General features: G+C 44.3%; 1 protein-coding gene across 3 annotated transcripts in view; it reads left to right on the top strand.

Moving 5' to 3' along the window:
* HSD17B2 (hydroxysteroid 17-beta dehydrogenase 2) overlaps positions 1-27,497 on the top strand; it is an 84,594-nt gene that overhangs the window by 39,454 nt on the left and 17,643 nt on the right. For 2 of the 3 annotated variants that reach the window (XM_029925232.1, XM_029925233.1), the window contains exons 2-3: positions 5,197-5,409; positions 11,869-12,054. In XM_029925232.1, the coding sequence (XP_029781092.1) occupies positions 5,197-5,409; positions 11,869-12,054 (399 nt within the window). The remainder of the gene's footprint in view (positions 1-5,196; positions 5,410-11,868; positions 12,055-27,497) is intronic. The other variant, XM_029925234.1, reaches the window with a different exon arrangement.

Genomic DNA, 27,497 nt, shown 5'->3' with positions numbered 1-27,497 from the left:
CCCCCACCTCTCGCTCTAAGTCAAAGCTAGAAGTGACCACGCTCAGGGAGAAGGGCAGGTCGGAAGCCGAGATGCGCCGGAGCCAGGCCTCTAGCGCCGGTTAGCCAGTCTGTGACCGCAGAGGGAACGTTCCTGAAGGAGATCAAAAGGGCCCCTGCGCAGACAGGCACATGGGAAGAAAGCGGGACAGCCTTACCGCTGATTTGGAGGAGGTCTCGGTGGCCTGGACAGAAGAGCAAACATTCTGTTAAAGCCAAGGCCTGACCCAGAGCGAAGTGCTGACTCTCCCCAGTTCGACGGGGGGCGAGAGGTGGAGAAGCTGCAGAAGCGAAGCCGGAAGCTGGCAGACACTGGCTCATGAGGCGTCACGGAAAGAGGCTGTCGTCTGACCTGACGGGACAAGGGGAGGCGGCAGCGCCGATGCAGGAGCTAGCAGGGATCTAGCTAAGACAATGAAAATAACAATAGATTTTCACTAAACAAGACTTTCAAAGCTAGAGAAGAGAAATCAATGCCTGGCTTCAGAGTTTCAAAGAATGGGCTGATTCTCTTCGGAGGGGCTGATGCAGCTGGTGACTTTAAGCTGAAGCCTGTGCTCACTTTCCATTCCGAAAATGCTTGAGCCTTTAAGAATCGTGCTAAATCTGCTCTGCCGGTGCTCCATAAATGGAACAACCAAGCCTGGGTGACAGCACATCTGTTTGCCAAATATTTTAAGCCCACTATTGAGACTCATTGCTCACGAAAAAAAATTCCTTTTAAAATATTACTGCTCATTGACAATGCATTTAGTCACCCAGGAGCGCTGGCGGGGATAGTACAATGCGATGAATGTCGTCTTCATGCCCGCTAACATAACATCCATTCTGCAACCCATGGATCAAGAAGTGATTTTGACTTTCAAGTCTTACTATTTAAGAAATACAATTTGTCGGGCTAAAGATGCCATAAATAGTGATTCCTCTGTTGCATATGGGCAAAGTCAATTGGAAATCTTCTGGAAAGGATTCACTCTTCTAGATGCTATTAAGGACATTGTGATTCATCGGAAGAGGTGAAAATTTCAGCATTAACAGGAGTCTGGAAGAAGTTGATTTCAACCCCTATGGATGACTTTGAGGATTTCCAGACGTGAGTAGAGGAAGCCACCACAGATGTGGTGGAAACAGCAGGAGAACCAGAGGTAGCAGGGGAGCCTGGGGACATCTGAGTGGCTCAGTCTTTTGAGTGTCTAGTTTTGGCTCAGGTTATAATCTCGTGGTTCATGAGTTCAAGCCTCGGTGCTGTCATCAGACTCACTACTGTCAGTGCAGGCCCAGTTCTGATCCTCTGTCTCTCCCTCTCTCTGCCCCTCCCTGGCCTGTGCTTTTTCTCTTTCTCTCTCGCAAAAATAAATAAACATTAAGAAAAAAAAGAAGTGGAACTGAATTGCTCCCCTCTCGTGATAAAACTTTTAATGCATGAGACGTTCCTTCTTATAACCGAAGAGAGTAGTCTCTTGTGAAAGTGGTTTCCACTCCTGGTGACGAGGATGTGAAGACGGTTGAAAAGACAACAGAGGATTTAGCAGATGAACTGCGTTGACAAAGCCGTGGCAGGGTTTGAGAGGAATTGACTCCAATTTTGAAAAAAGTTCTCCTGTGGGTAAAATGCTATCACACAGCATCACATGAAATGGAGAAATCATTCTCTAAAGGAAGAGTCGATCAATGTGGCAAGCTTTACTGTGGTCTTGTTTTAAGGAAGACGTGGGGCTTGAACTCACAAACTGTGAGATCATGACCTGAGCTGAAACTGAGAGTCAGACACTTAACTGACTGAGCTACCCAGGTGCCCCAGCCATAAAGTATTTAAAAAAAAATTTTTAAATGTTTTTTACTTATTTTTGAGAGACAGAGAGAGACCGTGCAAGCATGGGAGGGTCAGAGAGAGAAAGAGACACAGAATCTGAAACAGGCTACAGGCTCTGAGCTAGCCGTCAGCACAGAGCCTGACACGGGGCCTGAACCCATGAACCATGAAATCATGACTGAGCGGAAGCTGGAAGCCGGATGCTTAACTGACTGAGCCACCCAGGTGCCCCAATAAAGTATTTTTTAATTAAGGTATGCACTTTGTTTTATAGACCTAATGCTATTGTACATTTAATAGACTACAGTAGAGTGTAAACATAACTTGTATATGTTCTGGGAAACCAAAACATTCATATGACTTGCTTTATTGTGGCAGTCTGGAACTGAACCCACAAGATCTATGAAGTTTTCCTATATCTACCATATGCCATGCTCTTCTTAGGAATTTTCTAGAGAGAGTTAGATCCTCAATTCATGAAGCCATCAAAGTCATTAACTTCAGGGGCACATGGCTGGCACCATCAGTAGAGCATCAAGGTCATGAGTTCAAGCCCCACATTGGGCATGGAGCCTACTTAATAAGTAAATAATGTTTATTAAAAAAGGCTCTACTTTCAAAAATATTTTCCAGAGTTTTCTCTGCTCAGAGAACATGCGCGAGGATCATCTCCTTCTCTCACAATGTTTCCAAGATCCACCATTTCTATAGTGTGTATCAGAACTGTATTCCCTTCTATGGCTGAATCATATTTCATTGTATGGATACACCACGTTTTGTTTATTGATTCATCTGTTGCTAGACATTTCGGTGGACAAGGCTTTCTCACCTTCCTCTGTACGTGCCCTGGCTGGGTGTTTATTTGCTGCGTGGAACCCAGGGCCACAGCCTTCATCTCTGTACTGCAGAATGATTCATGTTGCCATCCTAATACAATGGAGATCTGTCAGGGGAACTGGAAGCTTGAAAATTCATGGTCCCAATGTGACGGGCCATGCCGACCATGAGGCAGAAGCACAGGGTATGGTGTATCACAAACGGGAGTGGCCCTCCATGAACACCTGGCCTCACCCGGCAGAGCAGGTATAACCCAGCTCCAGACCTACTCTTCATTCTACTCTGGTTCTAAGTTAGTTATTTTCAAGTTAATCATACCCTTCCTTGCTGGGCCAAAAGAGGACCATTCCAGACTTGGCTTTCCCATATCTCCCCATCTACTTATATAGATAAGGAGAAGGTGGATGGTCCAGGATAATGAAGAGTCATGGACTTGGATTTTGGCTCTGGCAAAGAGTCTAAGTCCATCCCTACTATCTCGGTGATGCTGGTCCCTCTCCTTTTCAGTTTTCCCATGTGTAAAATGGGAAAGGTAATCTTAACTATTGACATTTGGAGAATAATTTTGCAAGACAGTATTGATTACCAGTAACATCTGGGGTTTCCGGGAAGGGATTGCATGCTTTGCACTTATCTGTTGAACTTGACACTGTCCAGGAGCTGGTTTCAGCATAGTTGACTCAGAAGTTGAATTGTCCAACTGCAGGTCTATTTCTACAGGGCAAAGCCACATTCACTGGGTTCACAAAACTGTTACACACATATATTATCATATGTTAGAAGCTCCATAATTTTCATGTGCTAATTTACACCAAGGTGGAGATCTGTCACACGGCCCAGATACCTGTATCTGCCTCAACTGCTACTGTCGCTTCCTTGGCTGTTATAAGTAGTGCTGAAATAAAAATAGTGATGCATATGTGTATTCAGAATAATGTTTTTGTTTCCTTTGGGTAAATACCCAATAATGGAATTACTGCATCATATTCTATTTCTATTTTTAATTTTTTGAGGAACCTCCACACTGCTTCCACAGTGGCTCACCAATTTGCATTTGCACCAACAGTGTGTGAGTGTTCCTTCTTCTCTACACCCTTGCCAATACTTGTTATTTCTTGTCATTCTGATTGTAGCCATTTCAACCGGTGTGAGAGAATATCTCATGGTAGTTTTGACTTGCATTTCCCTGGGGATTGATGATATTGAACACCTTCTCATGTGTCTGTTGGCCGTTTGTATGTCTTCTTTGGGAAACTGTCTATTCAGTGCTGCTCATTTTTGAATGGGATAGTTTGATTTTTTTGGTGGTGAGTTTGTCCTTTTGTCTTCTAATGTGTGATCATTAGATTAGATCTAGGTGATCATCCTCTTCTTAGGGACAGTGACACTTCTGTTCAGATTCCAGACACTTCTTGTTATGTTGGAAGTAAGATGTCTTTTCTGATCACTCACTCATTGATCCTTGCATTAATTGTCAGCGTGCTCTCTGATTTCTAGTATTTTCCAATTCTTAGGTAGATACCTGACTATAGCCTCTGACTCCTGATAAGAAAGATCCCTCAAGGTTTGTAGGACAGACCACCTGACACAGCCAGTGTGAAGATGATTTCTCACCTTTAGAGCTTTCGAAGCATATTAACTGTTGGGTGTTTATTCTGCTGTGGCTCAACAGGTGACTTTACATCCACGTTGCCTTCATTCAGAATTTCAGATATCTATCACTTGTGGGCATAAAGCCATTTTTCCACGGTCCATAATATCCTGCAGACTTGTTTGGGTAAATTCTCATCTCACAGTATAAGAGGTATTTTACATATTATTATGCCACCCGTTTATTTCCACAAGGCGATACTCTTAGGACTTTCTATCTGGTTTCTCTTGCAAGCTTTCTTCTAGGGTTGATGTCTATCCAATGCCTTGGGAGAAGGCCATCATGAGGGAAAAAGTTCTGAGGATGTGAGCAGTGCAGGTGGCTATGAGCCATTATCTTTCATAACCTAGAAGAGACTGGGAAGCCTCTTGTTACTGACTTGTGTCCACGGTGGAAACAGGACCTGACATTTTGTTATATCTCTGAAGCCCAAAAACAACTCTAAAGTACTAGTTTGTAATGAATGATTCACTGAAGATTTTATGGAGTGACGGAGGCTACATCAAATATGAGGCTGCAGAGATTAATAGAAAAATTTCCATTCAGTGTCTTCATTTTCCCTCCTAGGTTATTTGGCCACCAGCCACGCCTGAACCATCCCTCCATCAGAAATTTCCCTTTCACTTGTGCCCCCACTCCAAATTTTATCTTACGTTCCTTCTTTTTATACAGAGAAATGCATCTGTTTTGGCTTGTCTGCTCATTTTTTTCACTTAGCAGATAAAGAAATTTTCTCAAGTGCCACTCTCTCCAGAAAACATGGACAATCTTACATGGCATGGAATGTTTTCCTTATTAAGTAATTTCTCCTGCCACCTGAGCTTGAGCCCACTTTGTATCGCCTTAATCCTTTACAGGTGGCGATTCTGGATTTGGCCATGCTCTGTCCAAATATCTGGACCAGCTTGGCTTCACAGTATTCGTGGGAGTTCTACATGAAAAGGGACCAGGAGCCGAGGAACTGCGAAGAACCTGCTCGGAGCGCCTCTCCGTGCTCCAGATGGACATCACCGACTCGCAGCAGATAAAAGACGCCCACAGCAAAGTGGTGGAAAAGCTGCAGAACAGAGGTACTGCCCCTCCTAGATACCTACCCCTCAACTGCTTCTCACCCTCCTAGCAAGTGACCCACACTGGTTCCAGCCTCTAATTACCACTGTCCCCTAGTGCATTCTGGTTGCTGACCACACATGAGGAGACCTGCACTGAGCACCTGTCACATGCCATGGTCTCTTGCAGACACAAAGATGGTATGAATGAGACAGGCAAGGTCCATCCTCACAGAGCTTGAAGTCTTTAACCCATTCGCCCAACATCTGCTTGGTCACTCTCCCATTGCTTACCCTCATGCCCACACCTCCCGTTGGCTTTTAACCTCCCACCAACATTAACACGTGTTAGACTTCAAAAAATGTAACAATTTCTGTCTTCCTTTAGCCACAGCCCTTTTTCTTCCCCTTCCTTCACGGCCAAGCTCTTTGGAACCCTGCTGTTCTGTTTGTACTTCTTCACCTTCAATCCTGCATTGTCCAACTCGTCTGGCTGAGCTAATAAATATCATCCTGAACACCTAGCTCTTTACCTCTTTGCAATGTTTTATTTTTTTATTAAGAATTTTTAAATGTTTATTTTTGAGAGAACAAGCATGTGAGCAGGGGATGGACAGAGAGAGAGGGAGAGAGAGAATCCCAAGCAGGCTCTGTGGTGACACAGGGATCAAACCCACAAACCATGAGATCCTGAGCTGGGCTGAAACCAAGAGTCAGATACTTAACTGACTGGGTCATCCAGGCGCCCCCTTTTTCTAATTTTAATAATCCATTTTACTTAGCTCAAGATATGTACAATATTAACATTACGATATGTAATCAATACAAAAGTTATTAATGAGATAGTTTACATTTTTCGAACTAAATCTTTGAAATCTGGTGTATATTTTATACTTACAGCTCAACTCAATTTAGATGCTAAATTTTCAATGGTTAAAGTGAAATAGAGTCCTACCCAAAGAAGAAAGATGCATTTATTTTTATATATTTATTTAATTTTAATCCAAGTTAGTTAACATACATCTGCAGTATTCTCAATGTGCTGACCACCCCCCCTTGGCTTGGCTTTGAGGTCTCCAGCCTTCCTATCACCTCCCTAGTTCTCTGATTGTTTTTGGCTTCTCCTGCATGAACCCCTTCTCCATCCCTCCAGAGGATGTGACCGTTTCTGAGGGCCCCTGCCCTAAACTTCCCATTCCGTGTTTCCTGGGCTAACCGTTCTGTCCCTGTGCTACTCAGCTGCATATAACAGTCATCTGGGGAGTGTTTGAAAATACTCATGCTTGGGCCCAGGATGACCTACATAAGTTGGAGGGCCCAGGGCAAAATGAAAATCATGTAGGGCCCCTTGTTTAAAAAATTATTAAGACTCTAAGATGATGTTAGGCAGAGAACTAAAACAAACATGAAGCTAAGAAGTACATGTCCCATGTGACTACCCAGATGGTACACCCACGATGCCCACCCAGCCTGGGAACCCCTCCGCCAACCAATCAAATCAGTGTCTACAGGCAATGATTCAGCTGATCCTTCAATAAGGGGGCTGCTACTCCTGCTATCGTTTTGCTAGGAATGTCAGCTGTAAAGAAGATCCCATTAGGGCGTCCCAGGCCTCAGTACATTGAAAGCTTCCTAGCTGATGCTAATGCTCTGCCAGAGCCTAGAAACACTGAGGTGTATGCCCATCACTTCCAAGTATATTACCAGCCTCGCTCTCTTCTCAACATCCCGACCTATATGTATAAAAAATTGTCTGCCAGACATCCGGCCTCCATTTGACCTGACCTCATTATCTTTTCCCCTGTTGCCAGTCTGCAAATAAGCTTACCCTCCTGCATTCCACAGTTCACAAGTTGGCATTGCCTCAGAGTCAGTCATCTAAGGCAGCATCCTGGGGGTCACTTAGACCTTCGGCTTACCCTCAGTCCCTGAATCCTACTGGTCCCGAGTCCTTCAGTTCTATCTCCTAGATCTTCAACAGCCCAGCCCCATTCTCTCATCTCCAGGCTGAGTGCAAGCCCTGACCTCCCACCTGGGCTCCTGCAATAGCTTCCTTGGAACGGGGCTTTCCCTCCCCACTACTTTCCAAATGGATAGTAATCTTTCCAATGTGCACCTTATAAAGTCATCCATCTCTTATAAACCCTTGGCCATACAGAGCCTCCATGTCTAGGGTTCCTCCCATGAGCCAGGCCCATTGGAGGTGTCATGCTCCATCTCACTGAATGGTTCAGTGGTTCTCTATCCACCACCAAATACCATCTAAACCTCCTCCCAAGGATTTGAAGGTTTTCAGGATAATGGCCCCTGTCAAACCCTTAATCTGCAATACCTCTTGGTCCACTCGGTAAACTGATTGGTTTCTGGAGTAGAATATGTTAAATGTGCCATATCTTTGAACATCCAACTTCCTCTTACCAAAATTTCCCTCTTGCCTCTACTCTCTTTTTCTAAGACTCTTGACTTTGTCCAACTGCAGATTCTACTCCCACTCGCTTAAACATAACATCTGGTTCTCCTTTTGCTGGCCCAAACAAAGCATCTGTTGCATGAACTTCCTGTTGATCCAAGTTACATCATTCACTTCCTCTTGTGGATGCTTACTTGTTATACCTTGCACATACCTGCATTGCTGATTATAAATATCTGTCCATCTCCCGCTCCTCACCACCAGGTTCCTTGAGAATCACCACCATGTTCCCATGAGGATTCTTTCAGATGCCAGGGGCACAAACCCAGTTCAAAATTGCTAACGTATAAAGGAATGTATTTGCGTAACTGAAGACCTGTTAGCTTCAGGCATGTTGGATCCTTAAACAATGTCATCAGGCGTCAGTCTCTGTTTCTTAGCTCTGCTTTCTCCCCTGTGGCTTTGCATGGAGGCCTCAGGTCCGTGTTGCTTATATTCTCTTCACTGCAGACATTTTCAGCACAAAAAAAGTACTATTATCTGGTTCATTTGGTGGTTGAAGATGTAGTCACATAGAAAGCACTTAGTAGAGTCCCTGACAGGGGTAAAGCATTCAGTAAGGGCTCCTATTTTCCATTCATTCAACACTAAGCACAGTCCTTGGCATATCATAAATACTCGGTAGACATCTAAGAACTGAGAGGAGGAAAGAAAAATGGATTTTTTATTATTAGGGATTAATTTTCAGCATGTTTAGCAGTGGGTGGTCATTTTCTACTGGGTGGTCTCAGAGATTTGAGCTTGTCCCTCTTATGAAGGGGACTTCATGGCGTCTTATTCAAGGAGGTATTTGATACAGACCCTCTAGTGAGGCCCAGAGTGGCAGTATTGACCACATTGAACAATAATGTCATGGGTTATAAATATGGAAATGCCACGCCAGTGTCCAGGGATGATGAGGAGATGTGGTAAGTACACTCTCCAATGAGCAAAGCCCATGCTGCTTTGTGGCCAGAATTTCTCAAGAGCAATCTTCTTCTGAGGCAGGACTGCCAATATGCCTTCTGCCTATTTTCCTTGAGGTCTCTCTCCACCTCAACCTCTCAACTCAAAGAGAAAATGAAGCAGTGAAACAAGGAGTTTAAAATCACAAAGAAGGAGGTTTCCTGAAGAAGCCTCTGGGGCCTGCAGACAAACGAGGACACCTCAGCTCCTGTAAAGGGCTGTCTGTCACTCTGCCGTGTCTCTACACAACATATTACCATATAAGTAGATATTCATTATTTTAAAACCTAATATGACCCACAGGTATAGTGGGCTTATCAGCCATCTTAAAATTCTATGGCAGGAGTTGGCAAACTATGGCCCTGCTTTGTTTTGTTTTATATTTTATTTTGAAAAAATTGTAGATTCACAGGAAGTTGCAAATAAATGCCCTGTGTGTGTTTTGCCGGGTCCCCTCCCAATGTTAATATCTTACATAACTGCAATACAATATCCAAACCAGGAAATTGGCATTGGTGTAAGCCGCAGAGCTTATGTTTCACCAGCTATACAGACAAGTGTGTGTGTGTGCGTGTGTGTGTGCGCACATGCACACATGTGCATGTGCACGTGTGTAGGCCACTTTGTACAAAGGCACCACAATCAAAACACAGAACTTTTCCATCACCGCCACGTTCTCTCAGGCCAGGTGTTCAGAGCCATATTCTCATCCGTTACTCTGGCAATCACAAATCTGTTCTCTCTCTCTTTAACTTTGCCTTTTAAAGAGCCTTATATAGATCTGCCACCTGTTTTTGTACAGCCTGTGAGCTAAGGATGGTTTTTACATTTTTTAAATGATTGGAAAAATCAGGAGAATATAATTTTGACAAATGAAAATGATATGGAGTTCAAATGCCAATGTCCATAAATCAACCTTTCACTGCCCATAAATCAAGCTTTAGTGGAGCTCTGCTCCCGTTCATTTACAGACAACGTCCACATCTGCATATACAGTAGAGTAGCAGAGCTGAACCAGTAGTCACCACGGTAGAAATATTCATGATCTGGCCTTTAAAATTTTTTTAATAAATTTTTTATGTCTTTTATTTATTTTTGAGAGACAGAGAGAGAGAGAGAGTGCGAGCAAGGGAGGGTCAGAGAGAGAAGGAGACACAGAGTCCGAAGCAGGCTCCAGGTTCTGAGCTATTAGCACAGAGCCCAACGTGGGGCTCAAACCCACCAACTGTGAGATCATGACCTGAGCCGAAGTCGGATGATGCTTCACCGACTGAGCCTCTCAGGTGCCCCATGATCTGGCCTTTTTAAGAAAAGGTTTGGCGACCCCAACTCTAGTGCCTTCTCAAGCTGCTGCCTGCATGTTGCTTGTCCAAGGAGTATATCAGGCTGAGTGTATTCAACAGAGGTGTCTTCTCCACCATCACCATCCTCATAAGAGCTGTTGACCTCTTACTACATCAGGTGTCATCTCACTTAAGGTTCCCAATCACGACTGGGTATGAATGTCAAACCCCCAGCTCAGATGTGTGAGAAATGTGACATTATTTTCTGCAACTCAACTCTGTATCTATTTTGAGCCATCTCTCTGCCATGTGGCACAAACTATTTCAATTTGAGCTTTGCCTCATTTCCCCAGGGTAGCACCTAAATTCCTGGGGAGGAGACATTTCATCTTCGATCAATGCTTCATGCTGACCCCTGCAGAGGTGTCCAACAATCTGTCCAGTCCTTGTGCAAGTTGGCTGCCACCTACCTTCTTGATGCCATCCTAAAGGCACTGTTAGGGCTGGACTTCCTGCCACTTGTGTGGCTGCTGGCGCTGAGGCTCTTTCGACTTCTGTACACATCACAGGTTCTCACACTTGAGATCACTTGGAGGGGATAGTCTGTCACAGAAGCTGAGCTTCAACAACGATTTCTGCTTGCTAGTTTCTGATCAGCAGGGCCAACGTGGGGTTCTGGAATTTGCATTTCAAACAAGTTCCCATTTGATGCTGCTGGTTCTGGACCACATCTCAAGAGCCACTGTTCTAAACCAGGCTGAGGCTCAGGGAAGTCAGAATAAGCATACCCCAGGTTCTGTCACCTCTGTTTCTCCCAGGTACAAAGGACCTGGGTCACCTCTGCTATAGGAGTTTGGAGTTTTTGGATTACCTCTTTCCCACCATTTAGGGCAGTGGTTCCCACGCTTGTTTGTACATTGGAATCCCCAGGGGAATTTTTAAAACTACTAACATCAAGGTCCCTTCTCTTCACCATCCCAGAATTTCTGATCTAATTGGCTAGGATGTAGCTGGGCACTGGGGGTTTTAAAAAGCACCCGCCCTCACCAATCCTAATGTGCAGTCAAGGTTGCAAACCACTCTTGGGATCAGGGCTTCTCCGAGTGTGGTCCAGGCCCACAGCATCAGCACCACCTGGAAGCCCGTCAGAAACGTAGATGCTCAAGGTCCATCCCAGACACCCCCAAATAAGAATCTCTGGAGGTGGGCCCAGTGATCTGTTTGTGCAAGCCCTCCTGCTAATTCTGATGCCATCAACATGATTAGGCTGGTTGGGGAAGGGACTAGGGCTCAGAGATTCTGGAATCTTCTTAGCTCTCAGTATTTCTCTAGTTTTCCCATTTCCCTGGATTAGGAGATCTTTTCTAGTTTAGGGAAAGGGGAAGACAGGCTCGTATATCATCCTGCATGGCCCTAAGGATATTATACCAGCTCTATAAACTCCTTCAAAGGAGAAACAGGAAGGAGGCTCTTATTACGCTCCCCTTTCCTGTGGCTTCCCTCCCCAGACACAGCAAATATCTAGCTGCTTGGATGTAGGAGAGTGTTAGAAGGAAAATCAAAAGACCTCCAAAAAATTGCTTAATATTTCAAATCTACTCTCCATACAACCCCCACCCAAAGTAGGTGGTTTTAGGTATTCGAGGAGACTGAGGTCTGAGTTTGAGTGATCTGCCTGGATCCTAAATCTCAAAGGGGTCCTTTAGACTCTGGAGCTTCAAGTGTTAAAAATCCTGCTCTCCAGCATCATGAGACGTTAATGCCATTCCTCTCTGTCCTCAGGACTGTGGGCTTTGGTCAACAATGCTGGCATCATCGGCTTACCAGCTGACGGGGAGCTCGTTCCCATGACTAACTACAAACAATGTATGGCCGTGAACTTCTTTGGGGCCGTGGAGGTCACAAAGACATTTTTGCCTCTTCTTAGGAAATCCAAGGGGAGGCTGGTGAACATCAGCAGCATGGCAGGTAGGTTGGCCTTTCCCAAGGTTGTACAGTGCCTGTTGTGCAAGATGTGGCTTGTTGCATTCTTTGTGGACCAAACAAGAAAGCAGGACAGGCTCCTGCAGGACTGGGTCAAGATCAGTCAAAGTGTATGTTTACCATTCACCTTCGTACAATAAAACCTTTCCTTTCAAATCCTTTCATGTACAAACGCTTACCTCTTAACTCATCTACTCATTATTGGGGATTTAGGGTTTTACATATCTTCATAACACATAAGCTTCCTAGATTTGGACAGGAAATCCCACATACAGTTACTAGTAATCTGTTTTCAAACTTCTTTGAACTGAGTACATTCGTGAGATGAGTAGACAAATGTCCCCACTGTTGGCACCAGTGGAGCTCCACACCTTGGCCGGCTGCCCACTGGTGTTTTCGTTACGATCCTTCCTCAAGGCAGTTGGGTCAGGGTGTGACATTTGATGACTCACTTTTTTCCATTTCAGAGAACAGATAGTCAGCAACTTGAGTCCAGGGTTTAACAAACTCCCTTTCATAAACAAGGCCATGCATGTGATGTCACATCCTTTCTTCTAGGACAGGCATTTTTCTTTTCTTTTCTTTAATTTTCCTTCCTTCCTTCCTTCCTTCCTTCCTTCCTTCCATCCTTCTTTCCTTCCTTCCTTCCTTCCTTCCTTCCTCTCTCTCTTTCTTCCCTCCTCTCTTTCTTTTTTCTTTTTTAAAGTAGGCTCCACAGGCAGCTCAGAGCCCAACACAAGGGTTGAACTCATGACCCTGAGATTGAGACCTGAGCTGAGATCAAGAGCTGGACACTTAACCAACTGAGCTGCCCCTGTCCCTAAAACAGGCATTTTCAAACTGGGGTTCCACAGATCCTCACTTGCTTTTGGGAACGTCCATGGGGTTGTCTTTCAGGCCACTGCAGGAGTGAAAGGGAAGCGAAGGAGGTGGGGGCTTGGACTTCAGGATCCTGCTTTCACATAGAGGAATACACTCTTCTCTGTTGGATCAGTTGGTTCCAAACAAGATTTTTTTCTTTTAAATCAAGGATCCGCTAGTTATTTTGTTTTGTTTTGTTTTGTTTTGTTTTGTTTATTTGTTTTTTGGGGGGTGAGATTCTTTGTATGGACAAGGCAATTAGCATTGTTTCCCATATTCTCTTTCCTGGCTTTAACTCAGCAGCTGCCTTATACGTAACTATGTGAATGTGTGTTAGTCAGCTGATGGTTAGCCTGAGGAGGAAGGAAGCAAGGGAGGGAGGAAGAAAAAGGAGGAGAGAGGGAGGAGAAAGAGAATGGGGACAGAAAGGCTAAGATGGCTAACAGACATGAATATTCTATTTTAACTTGTATGAGAACCCTGAAGTAGTTCCAATTTCTTGCTACCTTGCTGAAGTGAACAGATCCAGGGAAAACTCATTGGCAACATAGCAGCCTTATCTTTCTTCTGAACTTAACCTTCAAAATTTTTACTTCTGTGGAAACCTCTCCCGCTTTCCTGGCATAGCCTGGTACCTCTGAAAAATTCTCACATGCTCCTTGCCCCACTCATTAAACAAATGTTTACTGAAATAATTGATCGTTGCCTGCTCCTTGGCACACTGACAGAGTTTTTCTCTTTTCTCTCTTTATCTTCAACTTTGAGCAGCTCATTCTCTGAGAAGATTTTACTTTAGTTATGACTAATACACACATTACGTGCAATGGGTCCTGTGTCTGGCCTGTAGGATCTCAATTAATAAATGAAGAAATGCAAGTGTGAGAATGAATGGAAAATGGATGAATGAATGAATGAGGGAATGAAGAATTTACAGTACAGAGCATGCCCATTCATGCTTCTCCAAGTTGGCCTCTAATGTTTTTCCTAAGCCAAGGCTTAGTACTTAGTACTCTTCTCATATATTTCCATTGGAGGGAAACTTGAGTATTAAAATAAATCATATTACCTTCACTCTTATTCTTATGGTGAATGTGCAAATTCTTTACATCTAGCCATATTATTTCCATTTCATCATCTTGCCATCATCACCAAGTCAACGTATCTAAAACCAAAGTTAAGTAATTGGTTCAAAGTTTGCTGCCCTGCTTTTGGTTTCTCTTTCATCTTTTGAATTTATTTCAAAGAAAGCTTTGATATTTCTTTATTTTAAGTTTATTTATTTATTTGGAGAGAGAGAGAGAGAGCAAGTGAGCAGGAGAGAGGCAGAGAGAGACTCCCAAGCAGGTTCTGCACTGTCAGTGAGGAGCCTGATGTGGGCCTCGAGCTCACAAACCATAAGATTATGCCCTGAGCCAAAATCAAGAGTCAGATGCTTAACCAATGAATCCACCCAGATATCCCTGAGCATTCTTTTATCTGTTTCTCCCTCTGCCTTTCCCTCCTTTTTCTCACCTAATCAGTCACCAAGATGTTTGGAGTTTTCCTTCATCACATCTAGCTTTAAGTCCTTATGTCCCAATAAAACTCTAGAATGTAGTTCATTTGCAGGTCCCAGAAGCCACCGAAGGCATTTTATAAAGTTATTGAGGCAATGGCAAGAAATTAGAACATATGGGAAGCATATGTACCTCATAGGGCAGGTGTTTCTAAAAATGTAGGAGCAAAACTCTTAAATGGCGCTTATAGTTTCTTCCAGTGATGAGGAGCAGCGAAATTCAGCAGGAAACAAAATAAGGAAATTCCTTGCATTTGGCTGACAAGAGTTTTGCAACACAATGGAAAATATTTTGAGGAGGGTGTTAAGGAGCTAGAATGTAACACAGGATAAGGAGAGTCAAAGCATGTATGAAACACAAAATGTAAACAACCAACCCATAGAAATTAGCATCCAACGTGATGCCAATTTGATGTGTCTCTTGGCAAAGTTAATATAAAAGCAATTTTGGAAAACATGCTTATCTGGGAATTCTGCCCTGATCTTTTTCTCATTTTGAAGTAGGGGTTGTGGAGAGAGAGAGAATGAGAGAGAGAGAGAGAGAGAGCGGGGGGGGGGGGGGGGGGGGTAATCAGTCACTGATAAGTGTTCTCCAAAGGAGCTCACTGTAGCCCTGACCCACCATGTTGCCGTGAGCCTGGTGCCCCTGGCACCTTCTGCACGACAAGAATTCCAGGGGGTAGATTTCTCATGGAAGCTTACATCAGCCAGGAGAGGCCGAAAGTGAGAACTCTCTCAGTCATCCATTGCGGCATAGCAGATAACCACAGATAAAGCGGCTTAGGCTGGTATGAGTAGGTAATTACTTTGCTAGACAGAGTAGTGATTCCTCAAAGGGCACCTGGTGGCTCAGTCAGTTAAAGCGTCTGACTTCCGCTCACGTCAAAATCTGGCGGTTCGTGGGTTCAAGTCCCATGTGGAGCTCTGTGCTGATAGCTCTGAGCCTGGAGTCTGCTTGGGATTCTGTATCTCCCTCTCTGTCCCTCCCCTGCTTGCACTCTGTCTCTGTCTCTCTGTCTCAAAAATAAACAAACATTTAAAAAAAATAGTCATTCCTCAAATGCATGCACATCCTAATTCCTGGAACCTAGAATATGTGACCTTACCTGGCAAAGGGGACCTTGCAGGTATGATTGAGGTAAAGACTAGAAGTGCCAAGGGTCTCCTGTATTATCTAGATGGTTGAGACACAAGAGCCCTTATAAGAGGGAAGCAGGAGGGTCAGAGTCAGAGAGAGACTGGAATGTGGAGGAAGGGACCAGATATTATTTCTCATTAACAACTTAGCACATGTACCTAATTTCCTTTCCAAACATTTTCTTTACTGAGTACCTGTTGTCCCCTTCTGTAGCCCAGGGCCCTGTGGACAGCCTTCACTCCTCATCCTTCCGACCACGCTGAATCACCACTTCTAGCATTTTACTGCATTCCCCGCAAAGCAAAGCCAACTTCAGATTGGCTCATATCTTCAGAATAGATTTCATTAAAGATTTGTGCAAAGATGGAAGAAAGGCTTATACCCTATACAACAAAACTCATTTTAACAAAAACCCTTGTAAATGCTTCTGTTTTCCTTCCAAAGAATTTCAGCAAGCCAGAGCTCCCCCACTCTCTCTGCTGACTCCAAAATCTTTCTGCATTCATAGTTTTAAGGTTCATCATGTTGTAGTATGCCTCAGAACTCCATTATTATTGATTGATTGATTTGATTTGATTTGATTTTTAAGTAATCTCTATATTTAAGGTGGGGCTCTAAGTCACAACCCAGAGATCAAGAGTCTCCTGCTCCTCCAACTGAGCCAGTCAGGCACAGGCGCCCCCAAACCCCATTTCTTTCTAAAGCTGAGTAATTTCCCACTGTATGGATAGACTACATTTTGTTATCCATTTATGAATTGATGGACATTGAATTGTTCCCACTTTTTGGCTATTGTGAGTAACATTGCATTGAACATTCAAGGTTTTGTGTACACATTGAAAACTCTGTGTAAGAGTTAGCTCTTACTATCACTTTCTGTGACCTTGGTTAAATCGATTACTCTCTGCACCTTGCTTTTTTTCTTCTTCTAAAATAGTGTTACTGAGGATAATAATTGAACCTACCTCACAGGGCAGTTGTGACCATTAAGTACCTTCAGAACTAATGTTAAAGTACTCAGAACAGTGCCTGACATATAGTAGATATCTAATAGATATTAATAGTTGTTATGAAGCATTAATTATGCTCTAAGCATTTGTTGGGTACTATCATATCTATGATCCCAATAACCCTGCCGAATATTAGTATCTCCGTGTCGCAGCTGTGAAAATTGAGGTTCAGAAGAGTTACGTGATGGGCCCTCCATTTAGAACTGGAATCGGAACTTTGGCTCCATGTGCTGATTCACTAAGCCATGGCCTTCTCTGCTGATTCAGCTGGTTCTCGTGTGTTACCACCCTGTCAAACACAAGGCCAACAGCCTCAAGGGCTTTCCCCAAAGCTATTACCTTCACTATTTTCCTCTTCCTATTAGCTCCATTGCCAGATGCTCACGCCAACCTTACCCCCATTCCCAGGTGGAAATAAGGTCAGCATAACCTATATCTAGTGTTTATTTATTTATTTTGAGAGTGAGAAAGAGAAAATGACAGTGTGAGTGGGGGAGGGGCAGAGAGAGAGGGAGACAGTATCCCAAGCAGGCTCCATACTATCAGCATAGAGCTTAACACAGGGCTCAAACCCATGAACCATGAGATCATGACCTGAGTCAAAACTGAGAGTCAGATGCTTGACCAACTGAGCCACTCATTCTACATCAAAATCCACTCCTTTGGACGGGAAGTTACAGGATGGAGACAGGGAGGAAACAGCGTCTTTAAATTCTTTTCTAGGAGATGCAGGGAAGAGTCCACTACATGGTGAATACACCCCTCCCTCCCTCCTCTCCCCTCCCAGAAGAAAGGAACAAAAACAAAACAGAAGCAGAGCAAGAGATACCATGTAGCTCTACAGGTAGAATCAGGTTTCAAAAAGAAGCGGAAGCCAACCTCGCAGAACGGAGACAAAGTGCCCAGGTTATGAAATTGTCTTTACCATTGACAACCAAGTGACCCAGAACAAAGTCCTGAACGTTGGGACTGCAGCTTCCTCGTGGGACTGTAGGGGATAAGAATAATTCCTTCTTAGGACCATGCTTAGACTATATACAGAGACATGTGCTTCGGCTGCAGCCTCACACCTGACAGGTGGCAGACTTAAAGGGCTTGATACTGGCTGTGGCCATGCCTGTGGCGTTTTATCCTGACAGCCACTGGCATCGCCACTGCTGACTGTGACACTGAGTTACCTCCATCCGTTGCTGCCTATCAGACACTGGCCCCAGGGCACGTCACTACCACAGGTCACTCCTTCCACATGTGCCCACACCTGCTCCGGGAAAATCTTAACTCTGTAATCATGTTTATTACCCCTCTCACAGAAACAGAGTAGCTCTTTAACCCAAATCCCTGCAAGGCAGGTGGATAAATATTTAACCAAGTATCAGAGGAATTGGGAGGCGGCTCTGATCGATTGTACAAAGGGCAGTTGAAAAATCTTTGGGAAATCTGAGAGGCTTTTGTGGCCAGTGTTGCCCTGAAACTGCAGAGTAAACAGTTGCAGGCTGTGCTTGAAGGAGAACGGTTGAATGCAAACATTATAAAACAACTCCGGTCTTAGGAACTTTCGCCAGTCGTGGTTTGCATCCTGCTCCTCTATTTACTAGCTGGGTGATTGCAGGCAGCTCAGCCCGCTTTTCTACGGGTCAGAGTCCATGTTGTCATCGTCTAGGACAGGGCGATGCGGTGCGTTTCTCAGGTGATGCCTGAGTCCGAGACAACATCCCTCAGCTTCAGTATTATTGATATTTGAGGGCAGGTGAATTCTTCCTGGGCGGGGCTGTCTGATACCTTGCAGGATGCTTTCCTTTTAATTTTTATTTATTTATTTATTTATTTATTTATTTATTTATTTATTTATTTATGTTTATTTATTTGTGTGAGAGAGAAAGAGTGCAAGCAGGGGAGGGGCACAGAGAGAGGGAGACCCAGAATCCGAAGCAGGCTCCAGGCTCCAAGCTGCCAGCACAGAGCCCGATGTGGGGCCCCAATCCCACAGATCGTGAGATAATGACCCTAGCCGAAGTCGGATGCTTAACCAACGGAGCCACCCAGGTGCCCCTGGAATGTTTAGCAGCATCTGCGTTCTCTACCTAGTAGATGCAAGTGGCACCTGCCCCCAGTAACGACAACTCTTCAGATGCTGCCACATGTGTGGGGAGTGGTTGTGCGTGCGTGTGTGTGTGTGTGTGTGTGTGTGTGTGTGTGTGTGCACGCGCGCATGCGCAAAATGGCTCCCAGTAGAGACCCTCTAGTCTTGGCTGTAGATTTCAATGTATTGTGCATTCTGAGTGCTTAGCACAGCTGCTAGTAAAAGGGACCTCTCTACTGAGAGACAGTAATAGTTGCCCACCCCATCGAGCTATTTAAAATGCATTAAAATTACTTTCCACCAAAGTAAGTGGCCCTAGAGATTCTTACAAGTCTATAAATTATAGGTATCCTGTGGAGGTCCAGCCTTGAGCAAGGTCACGCTTAGTCCAGAGAAGTTGACTGTGGGATCAATCCGGAACTTCTTGCCAACTGGCCGCCTTAAGGAAATCCTCTGGCAAATTGTTTGGCCATTCCTCAGCAGCTCAGTGACGTGAGAGGAGACCGCAGCCGGTATTTGCTTCCCTAAAACTCTCACAAAACAACCAGGGATAGTGTTGGGCAAGGAGAGGAGATAGAACCAGACTCAGTGAACTTCTCCGTGCCGAGTTGTATTAGGTGCTTACGCTTGCCTAAAATCATAATTCTAATGTGTGCGGGATGCAGGTATCAATTCCTTTTTGAAATCAAGGACACTGGCCTAGATCATCCAGCTGGTGAGTGATGGGCTCAGGGCTGGAAACTGGCTTTGCTTCTTTGACTCCAAGTTCTACGTTCCTCTGACTTTTCTAGACTGTCCAACAAGAATATACTAGACAAATGGGGCATTAAAAACACAGGCTCTCACTCTAGAATATTTAAATGATGACCAGGAAGTGTTAGCAATTTAGGGATGTTTCCTCCACCAGGGCTTCTCAAACACCAGGGTGTGTGTGTGTCAGGATCACCTGGAGATCTTATTAAAATGCAGAATTTGGGGCACCTGGATGGCTCAGTGGGTTGAGCGTCAGACTTTGGCTCAGGTCATGATCTCACAGTTTGTGAGTTTGAGTCCCACATCGGCCTCCATGCTGACGGTGCAGAGCTTGCTTGGGCCGTTCTCTCTCCCCCCCTCTCTCTGGCCCTCCCCCATTTGTGCTCAAGTGCAGTCTCTCTCCCCCTCCCTCTCCTTTTCTCTCTCTCTGTCTCAAAAATACTAAATACATAAACTTTTTTTAAAATGCAGAATTTGAGTGAGCCTAATTGGTCTAAGATTTTGCATTTCTGAAACTAGTTCATGAGCGGATACTACCGGTCCTCAGACAACTTTTTCAAATGCCACATGTGTTACAATCACCAGGAGGGCTACTTCAAAACAACGGCAGGAAATCAAAACTACAGTGAGACAGCATTTCATACCCACTATAACGGCTATAAAAAACAAAACAAAATAAAAACCCGGAAACAACACTTGATGGCAAGGATGTGCAGACACTGGACCCGTCATGAGTTGCTGATGGGAATGTGAAATGGCCCAGCCTTTATGGAAAACAAGTTAAACATAGAATTACCATATAAGCCAGCAACCCCAGTCCTATGTATATATTAAGGAGAACAGGAAACAGGTGTTCAAACAAAAACTTGCACACGGATGTTCATGGTATTCATTATTCATACCGGGAGAGGTGGAAACAGCCCAAATGTTCACCAGCTGATGAAATGATAAGCAAAAGGTCATCTATGCATATACTGGGATATTAATAATCCATAAAGATGAATGAAGAACCATGGTACAGAATGGATGAACCTTGAAAAGATTATGGTGCCAGAAGCCAGACACAAAAGGCCATGTATGGGATGATCCTATTTATATGAAATGTCCAAGAGAGGCAAATCCAGAGAGACGGAGAGCCTGTTAGCGTTGGGCAGGGGCGAGGAGGAGGAAAGGGAATGAGGAGGGCAGCCTAGTGGACAGAGGATTTTCTTTGGGTGCGATGCAAATGGTAAGGAGCTAGACAGCGGTGATGCTGGCACAATATTGTGAATGTACTAAATACCACTGAATTGTATACCTACAAAGACTGAATGGTGAATTTTCTGTAATATGTGTTTTACCACAATAGGGAAAAAATTTCTGTGCCCACCCCCAAAATTTCTGATTCAATAGCTCTAGCTCGAGTAGGATTTGAGGATTTGCCCTTCTAACAGATTCTGGGCTGCTGCGGGTTCCCAACCACACTTTGAGTAACAAGGTCCCAGACTTTGACTTTGATACTGAAATAGTTTGTCACATCCCCAGAGACTGTCCGATTACAAGGGAATCACCAGATGCGATTAGTCTCAAATTTCTGCTAACCAGGCCTAAAGGAGATTAGCAAACCTGCCTCCTATGGGGTCATGTGCTTGGTTGGTTTCCAGCCTGGAAGAACTCAGTAAAGGAATGGACACTGTTGCTGGACTTGACTCCAGATCACCGGGGAGGAGGGGGAACTGGCTGGGAGTTCTCACTGCAGTCTCCTCAGACAAGGTCATGCAAGTTCTAGTTTAGGAACGTATTACGAGAGTGAGACAGTGAGTGTGGGCATGGGACCCTGGGACCTCTTGTTACAGAACAAAACTTCAACTAAGCAAATTTCAAAGACCTAAGTGGCTTTATTAACTGATTCATGAATCAGGCAGCACCCTGTCTAACATGTCAAGGGGAGCTCTGAAGAGTTGTATAAAACAAGGTTTTTATAGGAAGGAGGGTGGGGCATGGAGATTATTAGCAAAAGAAAAAAAAGGATTGTTTCTGGTAAATTCACTTCCCCTTAGGGGTTAGAGGAGAGGGTCTTATCATGACTTCATCTTCCTTTGGGGGTGATTGGGGGTGGGGGGAACGTGACAGATTACCTCACTGGTGCTGGCAAGAAAACTCTTGACTGACTCAGGTTCGACTACAGGTCTGCAGGAAGTCGAAACTGCAGTTAGGTTAGGTATTAAGCCTCTTGTTGGTGATGGGCCTAGCATAAGTGACTCCATTTGGGGCCTATGGTTTTTCTTTTTGACTCTATATAACAGAATGTTATCCTATACCCAGTTCTACTGTGGATTGTCCTATAATTCAACTTAATTCTGACAATATCTACCTGGAAACAACATCAGATCCCAAAGGCTAAGGGCTCAACCCTATAAGACTGTCCCCGCCACCCCCACTTCAGATGCCAATTGTCACCTGTGCTTCTGGACCCACCAGCTTTAGAAGAGAGGTTCCAATGACCTTCTCCTTGGGTTCAGTTAACTTGCTAGAGCTGCTCACAGCACTCAGAAAACCTGCTTACTCACTGGATTACCAGTTTACTACACAGAATATTAAAGGATATGCATCACCAGTCAGATGAAGAGGTAATAGGTCACAGTACAGGGAAGGGCCAGGGAGCTTCCACGATCTCTGAATCGCTGCATGTGAGGTGTTCACAAGCCTGGAAACTTTCCAAACCCCCTCTTTTGGGTGTTTATGGAGGCTTCATTACCTAAGCACAGTTAATTAAACCTTTTGGCCATTGGTGATTGATCTCAAACTCTAGCCCCTAGCCCAGGAGCTGAGGGGTTGGAGAAGGAGGGAAAGTCCTGCCCTTCTAATCATGTGGTTGGTCCCTAAGACAACCAGTCCTCCCCCTCAGGTGAACTCCTGTCACCTCATTAACAAGCGACACCTTAGCTGCTGTCATCACTTAGGAAATTCCAAGTGTTTTAGGAGCTCTGTGCTAGAAATGGGTCAAAGACAATTTATAGCTATTATAAATCACAATATCACCCCTTGCTCTACAGCCTCAGGCTAAAAGGTTGGACTGTTTCTGCCCGCCTGCTGACTCTTGCAAAACACCTTGTCTTCCATAATTCCTACGTACCCACCCATAACCAGCGGGAGGTAGAAAAGAGAGGCTTTCCCTGTAGGTGTTGATCCGGTGGCACTGAAGAGTTTTGGAGGTCCTGTGAAACCTCAGAGGACATCGAGGCCATTTGGCTGGGAGAACCTTAGGAAATGTTACTAACTTATTGTGTATGCCACGCCGAGGGAGTCAGGAAGAGTCCGGGCCTGAGGACACCTGGGAGAGAGAGAAGGTCTCTAGAATTCTTCCCTAAGCTCCAAAATTGTAGCTTGCAGTCTCCCTTTGTTTGAGTCCATGACAACAATGTCAACAGCTGAGTTTACTCACCTGCCAGGGAACAAAGTCATTGAGGCAAACTGTGTGTGGGACCATGGAATCTTCTGGAGGGGGGTGGGATGCTAGAGACATGATGTCTACACTAGGGATAGAAATTTTGCAGTCAAGAAAGGGGAAGAGTCCATAGGTCTGTATGTGGTTGGTTAAAATAAGCCTTATTGTTGACTGGGTATTAAGTCCCCCCAAGTACTGAATCATTTATTAGGAATGGCTACTTAGACTCTGTTGTGGGGAAACCGAACATTCAATTTTAATATGTCCCAAGCAAGTACTGCGCTGACTGCAAAGTTTTCTTTTCACGTTAGCAGCATCTGTGATGGGGTGTGGTTGGGGGGAGGGGAACGTGTGGGATGGAGTGGGAAAGAGAGAGATTGTCATTTTAAAATTGCTTGCAAACTTGGCAGATGTTTCTAAAGCTCTAGCTTGTCCAGGAGGCTTTTCTCATTTTTTAAGATTTCAAATAAGCTAGGCCTTATTTTTTTGGCTTCCAATGCCCAACTTCAAACAACTTAAATTTTTAGTTTCAGTTACAAAAACTTTAGGAGACTTTATTGGGCCTTTGTACATGCAGCCAAAGACCCACACGGGAGGTAAGCAAGGCTGCCGTGTTAAGCATCTCTTAAAGGGAGTTTGTATTTTTTAACTTTCATTTGGAAGTAATTATAGATTCACAGAAAGTTGCAAGGAAATGTACAAATAAGTTCTGTTTTACTTTTTGCCCACCTCCCTACCATGCAATAACATCTTAAATAACTGTAGTAAAATATCAAAGCCTTGTAACGGACATTGCTACAATGCACAGAATTACTGAGATTTCACCAGTTATGTCTGCATTAATTTACGTGTGCACTTATAGTTCTGTGGAGATGTGTCACACATATAGCTTCCCGTACCTCCGAATGCCATCAAGATACAGACAGTTCCATCACCGCAAGGATCTCCCAAGATAACCCTCTAATGGCCACATACACTCCCTCACCCCCGTCCCCAACCCTGACAACATGAATCTGTTCCCCTCCATCCCTACCATTTTATTTCAGGAATATTATATAAATGAAACCATTCAATAGGCAAACTTTTGAGACTCGCTTTCACTCAACATAATTTGAAAGGAATATATTTTGATCCAGGTTTATATCGCTCACAAAAATTGTCCAGCACAGAATTACAAGGTTTCTTTTTAATTTCAGTCCCCAAACGCAACAAATCCTACCACCTGTCTCGTATCTGTGAGCTTTAGATCAGGGATAAACTGCCAGATCCCTATAAAATTTCTGAGATCATACGTGAGCCTTCTATAGCCAAAACAAAGATTGTATGTGGTTGTTTTTCAGATCTCAAGCTGGTATTTGCATTTACATGTCCAGAGGATAGTAATATATGGAGAAATTTCAGAGATGTTCTCTAGAAATGTTTAACAACCTTGGCTGCACATTCGAACCACCTGGGGGAACTTGAAAAAAATCCCCGAGCCCATGAACCACAAACCAATTAAGTCACTTGGGAGCGGGACAGGAATAGATTTTTTTTTTTTAAAGCTCCCCAGGCAATTCCAACTAGCTACCAAGAATGAAAACTACTCTTCTAAAACAATTAGCTGCAAGAGAGTAGAGGTGCTCAAAATTTGGGGTTGCAGAAGTAGGTAAGATTCACCTGAGTAATTGGGGAATGCCACAAAAGCCCAGGGTTTTTCCTCCTTGACAGACCTTGACCTCTGGGTGCTTCTTCAGTTCCCTAGGTGATTCTGATGCGTCCCAAAGTCTGAGAACCACTGACTCAGAGCAACGTCTGCAAACTGAAACCACCTGCAGAGTTTTATTTAAATACTGATGGATGTTCAGAGCCCACTGCCAGAATGTTTTTTATTTCATTGCTCTAGAGTAGTGCCTGGGCATTATTTTTTGTTTCACTGTATTTTAATGTTCCCACAGTGATTCTGCTATGCCTACTGAGTTACGGAATTAAAAAACAAAATTTAAAAACGAACACAAAATATATATTCGTCTCTCTGGATTTGTTTAATGTCAGCTAGTGGATGAGTATGTAAATTTCCAAGACGTAGCATCCTTGGAATTATATCAGTGCTCTGTGTGGTCATTAAGGGTGTAGCCCACCCATATACCCAGCGTTGCACATCCCTTACCAGTTCTCCTGCACCCCACTAGATAAGCCCTCTATTTTGGAAGTCAAGTTTCCCCTGTAGAAGTGGAAATAAACTTACCAGGTTCATGGCAACCTCTTGCCTTGCTGCTTTCTGGCAGTGGGATTTTCACCTGAGTGAAATAAAAACAGAAATTAAGAATCTAACTGAGCAGGCAATGAAGGGTACATTCGGTCAGGAAGGGAGAATGCCCTGAGACCCTGCGTGGCTCTCGCTCAGGAAGCTTTGCACGTCTGCCCTTATTTCATCTGGTACCCCGAGGAATCCTAGATACTAATAAAAAACACTAACAGCAAGGTCGAACCTCTGAGGTTGAGCCTTCCAGGACTGCCATTTTGTAGGTCAGAAACAGTCTAATAATGGCGATTTCGCAGAGTTCCACATCATACAAAAGACAAATGTGTCTTTTTTTTTTAAATATTTATTTTTGAGAACTAGAGTGAGAGAGAACATGAGCAGGGGAGAGGCAGAGAGAGAGGGAGGCACAGAATCTGAAGCAGGCTTCAGGCTCTGAGCTAGCTGTCAGCACAGGACCCGATGCGGGGTTCAAACTCACAAACCGTGAGATCATGACCCAAGCTGAAGTCGCTCAACCAACTGAGTCACCCAGGCGCCCCAAGACCTGTGTGTCTTAACTGTTTGGTTCAAAGCATGTATTCTGTTTAGGTTGATAATAGGGGATATGATAAATCCTTATCACCTGTCGTGCCGTCCGTGACACAGTACATCAGCATGGATGCGCATGTTCAGAAATATGTGACCAAAACCCTAATTCAGTTCAAGGCGTAGTATTTGAAAAAAAAAATCACTTGGATTGGTTTTATTTTTATTTATTTATTTATTTATTTTTAAGTAGGTTTCCACGCCCACTGTGGGGAGTCTCATGCCCCCCTGACCTAGCCAGCCAGTCTGATTAGCAAGCTAGTCTAGAAATCCACAGAAACAAGCAATGAGGGAGCCAAAGGCAGGCTTATAGTGAAGCACAAGCTAACGCCCTATAAGTGACCCTGCCCCACCCGGTGGGACCTGTGTGACATTCCTCAGGCACTCCTGGCTGCCAAGAACAAAGGGAAAAACAAATGGGTAACTGCTAGAGATCACAGCCATGCAAGACAGGAGCCTTCATCAGTTTGTCTTAATGATTTACAAGAGGAAAGGCAATCTCCAGAAACCTATAGACTCAATTTCCTGGAGCCCTAAGATCACCCTCCCTTCCATAGTGACGTGGGGAACAAAGAAAACGTAGGTAAAATCAGATTTCCTTACAACCTGGAGCTCATTGACAACTATTTGAGATAGGCAGAGTAAAACATTCCTCCAAGAAACTCTCAACTGTCTTGTCTTAATGTTAACGCCTTACTAAGGGGAAAATAACTTTAGCTCAACAATTAGCAAGGCCTCCCGTATCGCATGAATCCTCTTTATCACATCAAATTCCTCTTGGAAACTCCCTTTTCCTTTACACCCCCACCCTGGCCAGCTCTTCACAACCCCAGTGCAGTTCTCTCTGCCCACAGCTCCTGTTTCCATGCTTTAATAAAATCACCTTTTTGCACCAAACACACCTCAAGAATTCTTTCTTGACCATCTGCTCCGGACGCCCACCATCACTCCCAAACCACATCACAAGTACTATGGGAGACCCGAAACAGGTGCACTCACTAATCTAAGAAATTCCAAACATATGGAGCCTTTTGGGCTCTTGAGATACTGGGAAACCTTGAGTAGCACTCTTACATGGAGCTCACTTTGTGGCCGGCATTATTCTAATATGTTGATACATTCAACCTTCATAACAACTCTATGATGCATATCCCATAATTATTGTTAATTTACAGATTAAAACACAGAGGTACATAAACATGAGGGGTGGTTCAGTCGAGTCTGATTCTCAGTTTCTGCTCAGGTCATGATCTCACAGGTTAGTGAGTTTGAGCCCTGCATTGGGCTCTGTGCTGACAGTTCGGAGCCTGCCTGGGATTCTCTGTCTCTGTCTCTCTGCCCCTCCCCTAGTCAGCTGTTTCTGTATCTCTCAAAATATATAAACTTAAAATATTTAAAAAAGAGGTACATAAACATAAAATTGTATGTATCTAATATTAGTTGATTTTACTAATCAGTGACAGCTGGGATTTGAGCCTAGGCGGTGCTGGCTCCGACCTGAGCACTTCACCACCCGCTCTGCTAACTGGCCTCAAAGCTGGCCAAGCTCCCCCGATCCATAAAGCTGCAGGAGGGGCGCCTGGGCGGCTCAGTCGGTTAAGCCTCCGACTTCGGCTCAGGTCCAATCTCACGTTCGTGGGTTCGAGCCCCGCATCGGGCTCTGTGCTGACCGCTAGCTCAGAGCCTGGAGCCTGCTTCCGGTTCTGTGTCTCCTTCTCTCTCTCTGCCCCTCCCCCTCTCATGCTCTGTCTCTCCTGTATCAAAAATTAATAAA

Source organism: Suricata suricatta, chromosome 16 (genome assembly GCF_006229205.1).
Source record: "Suricata suricatta isolate VVHF042 chromosome 16, meerkat_22Aug2017_6uvM2_HiC, whole genome shotgun sequence".
Lineage (NCBI taxonomy): Eukaryota > Metazoa > Chordata > Mammalia > Carnivora > Herpestidae > Suricata > Suricata suricatta.
The sequence above is the reverse complement of the archived record's forward strand: the minus strand, read 5'-3'. Positions and strand labels throughout refer to the sequence as shown.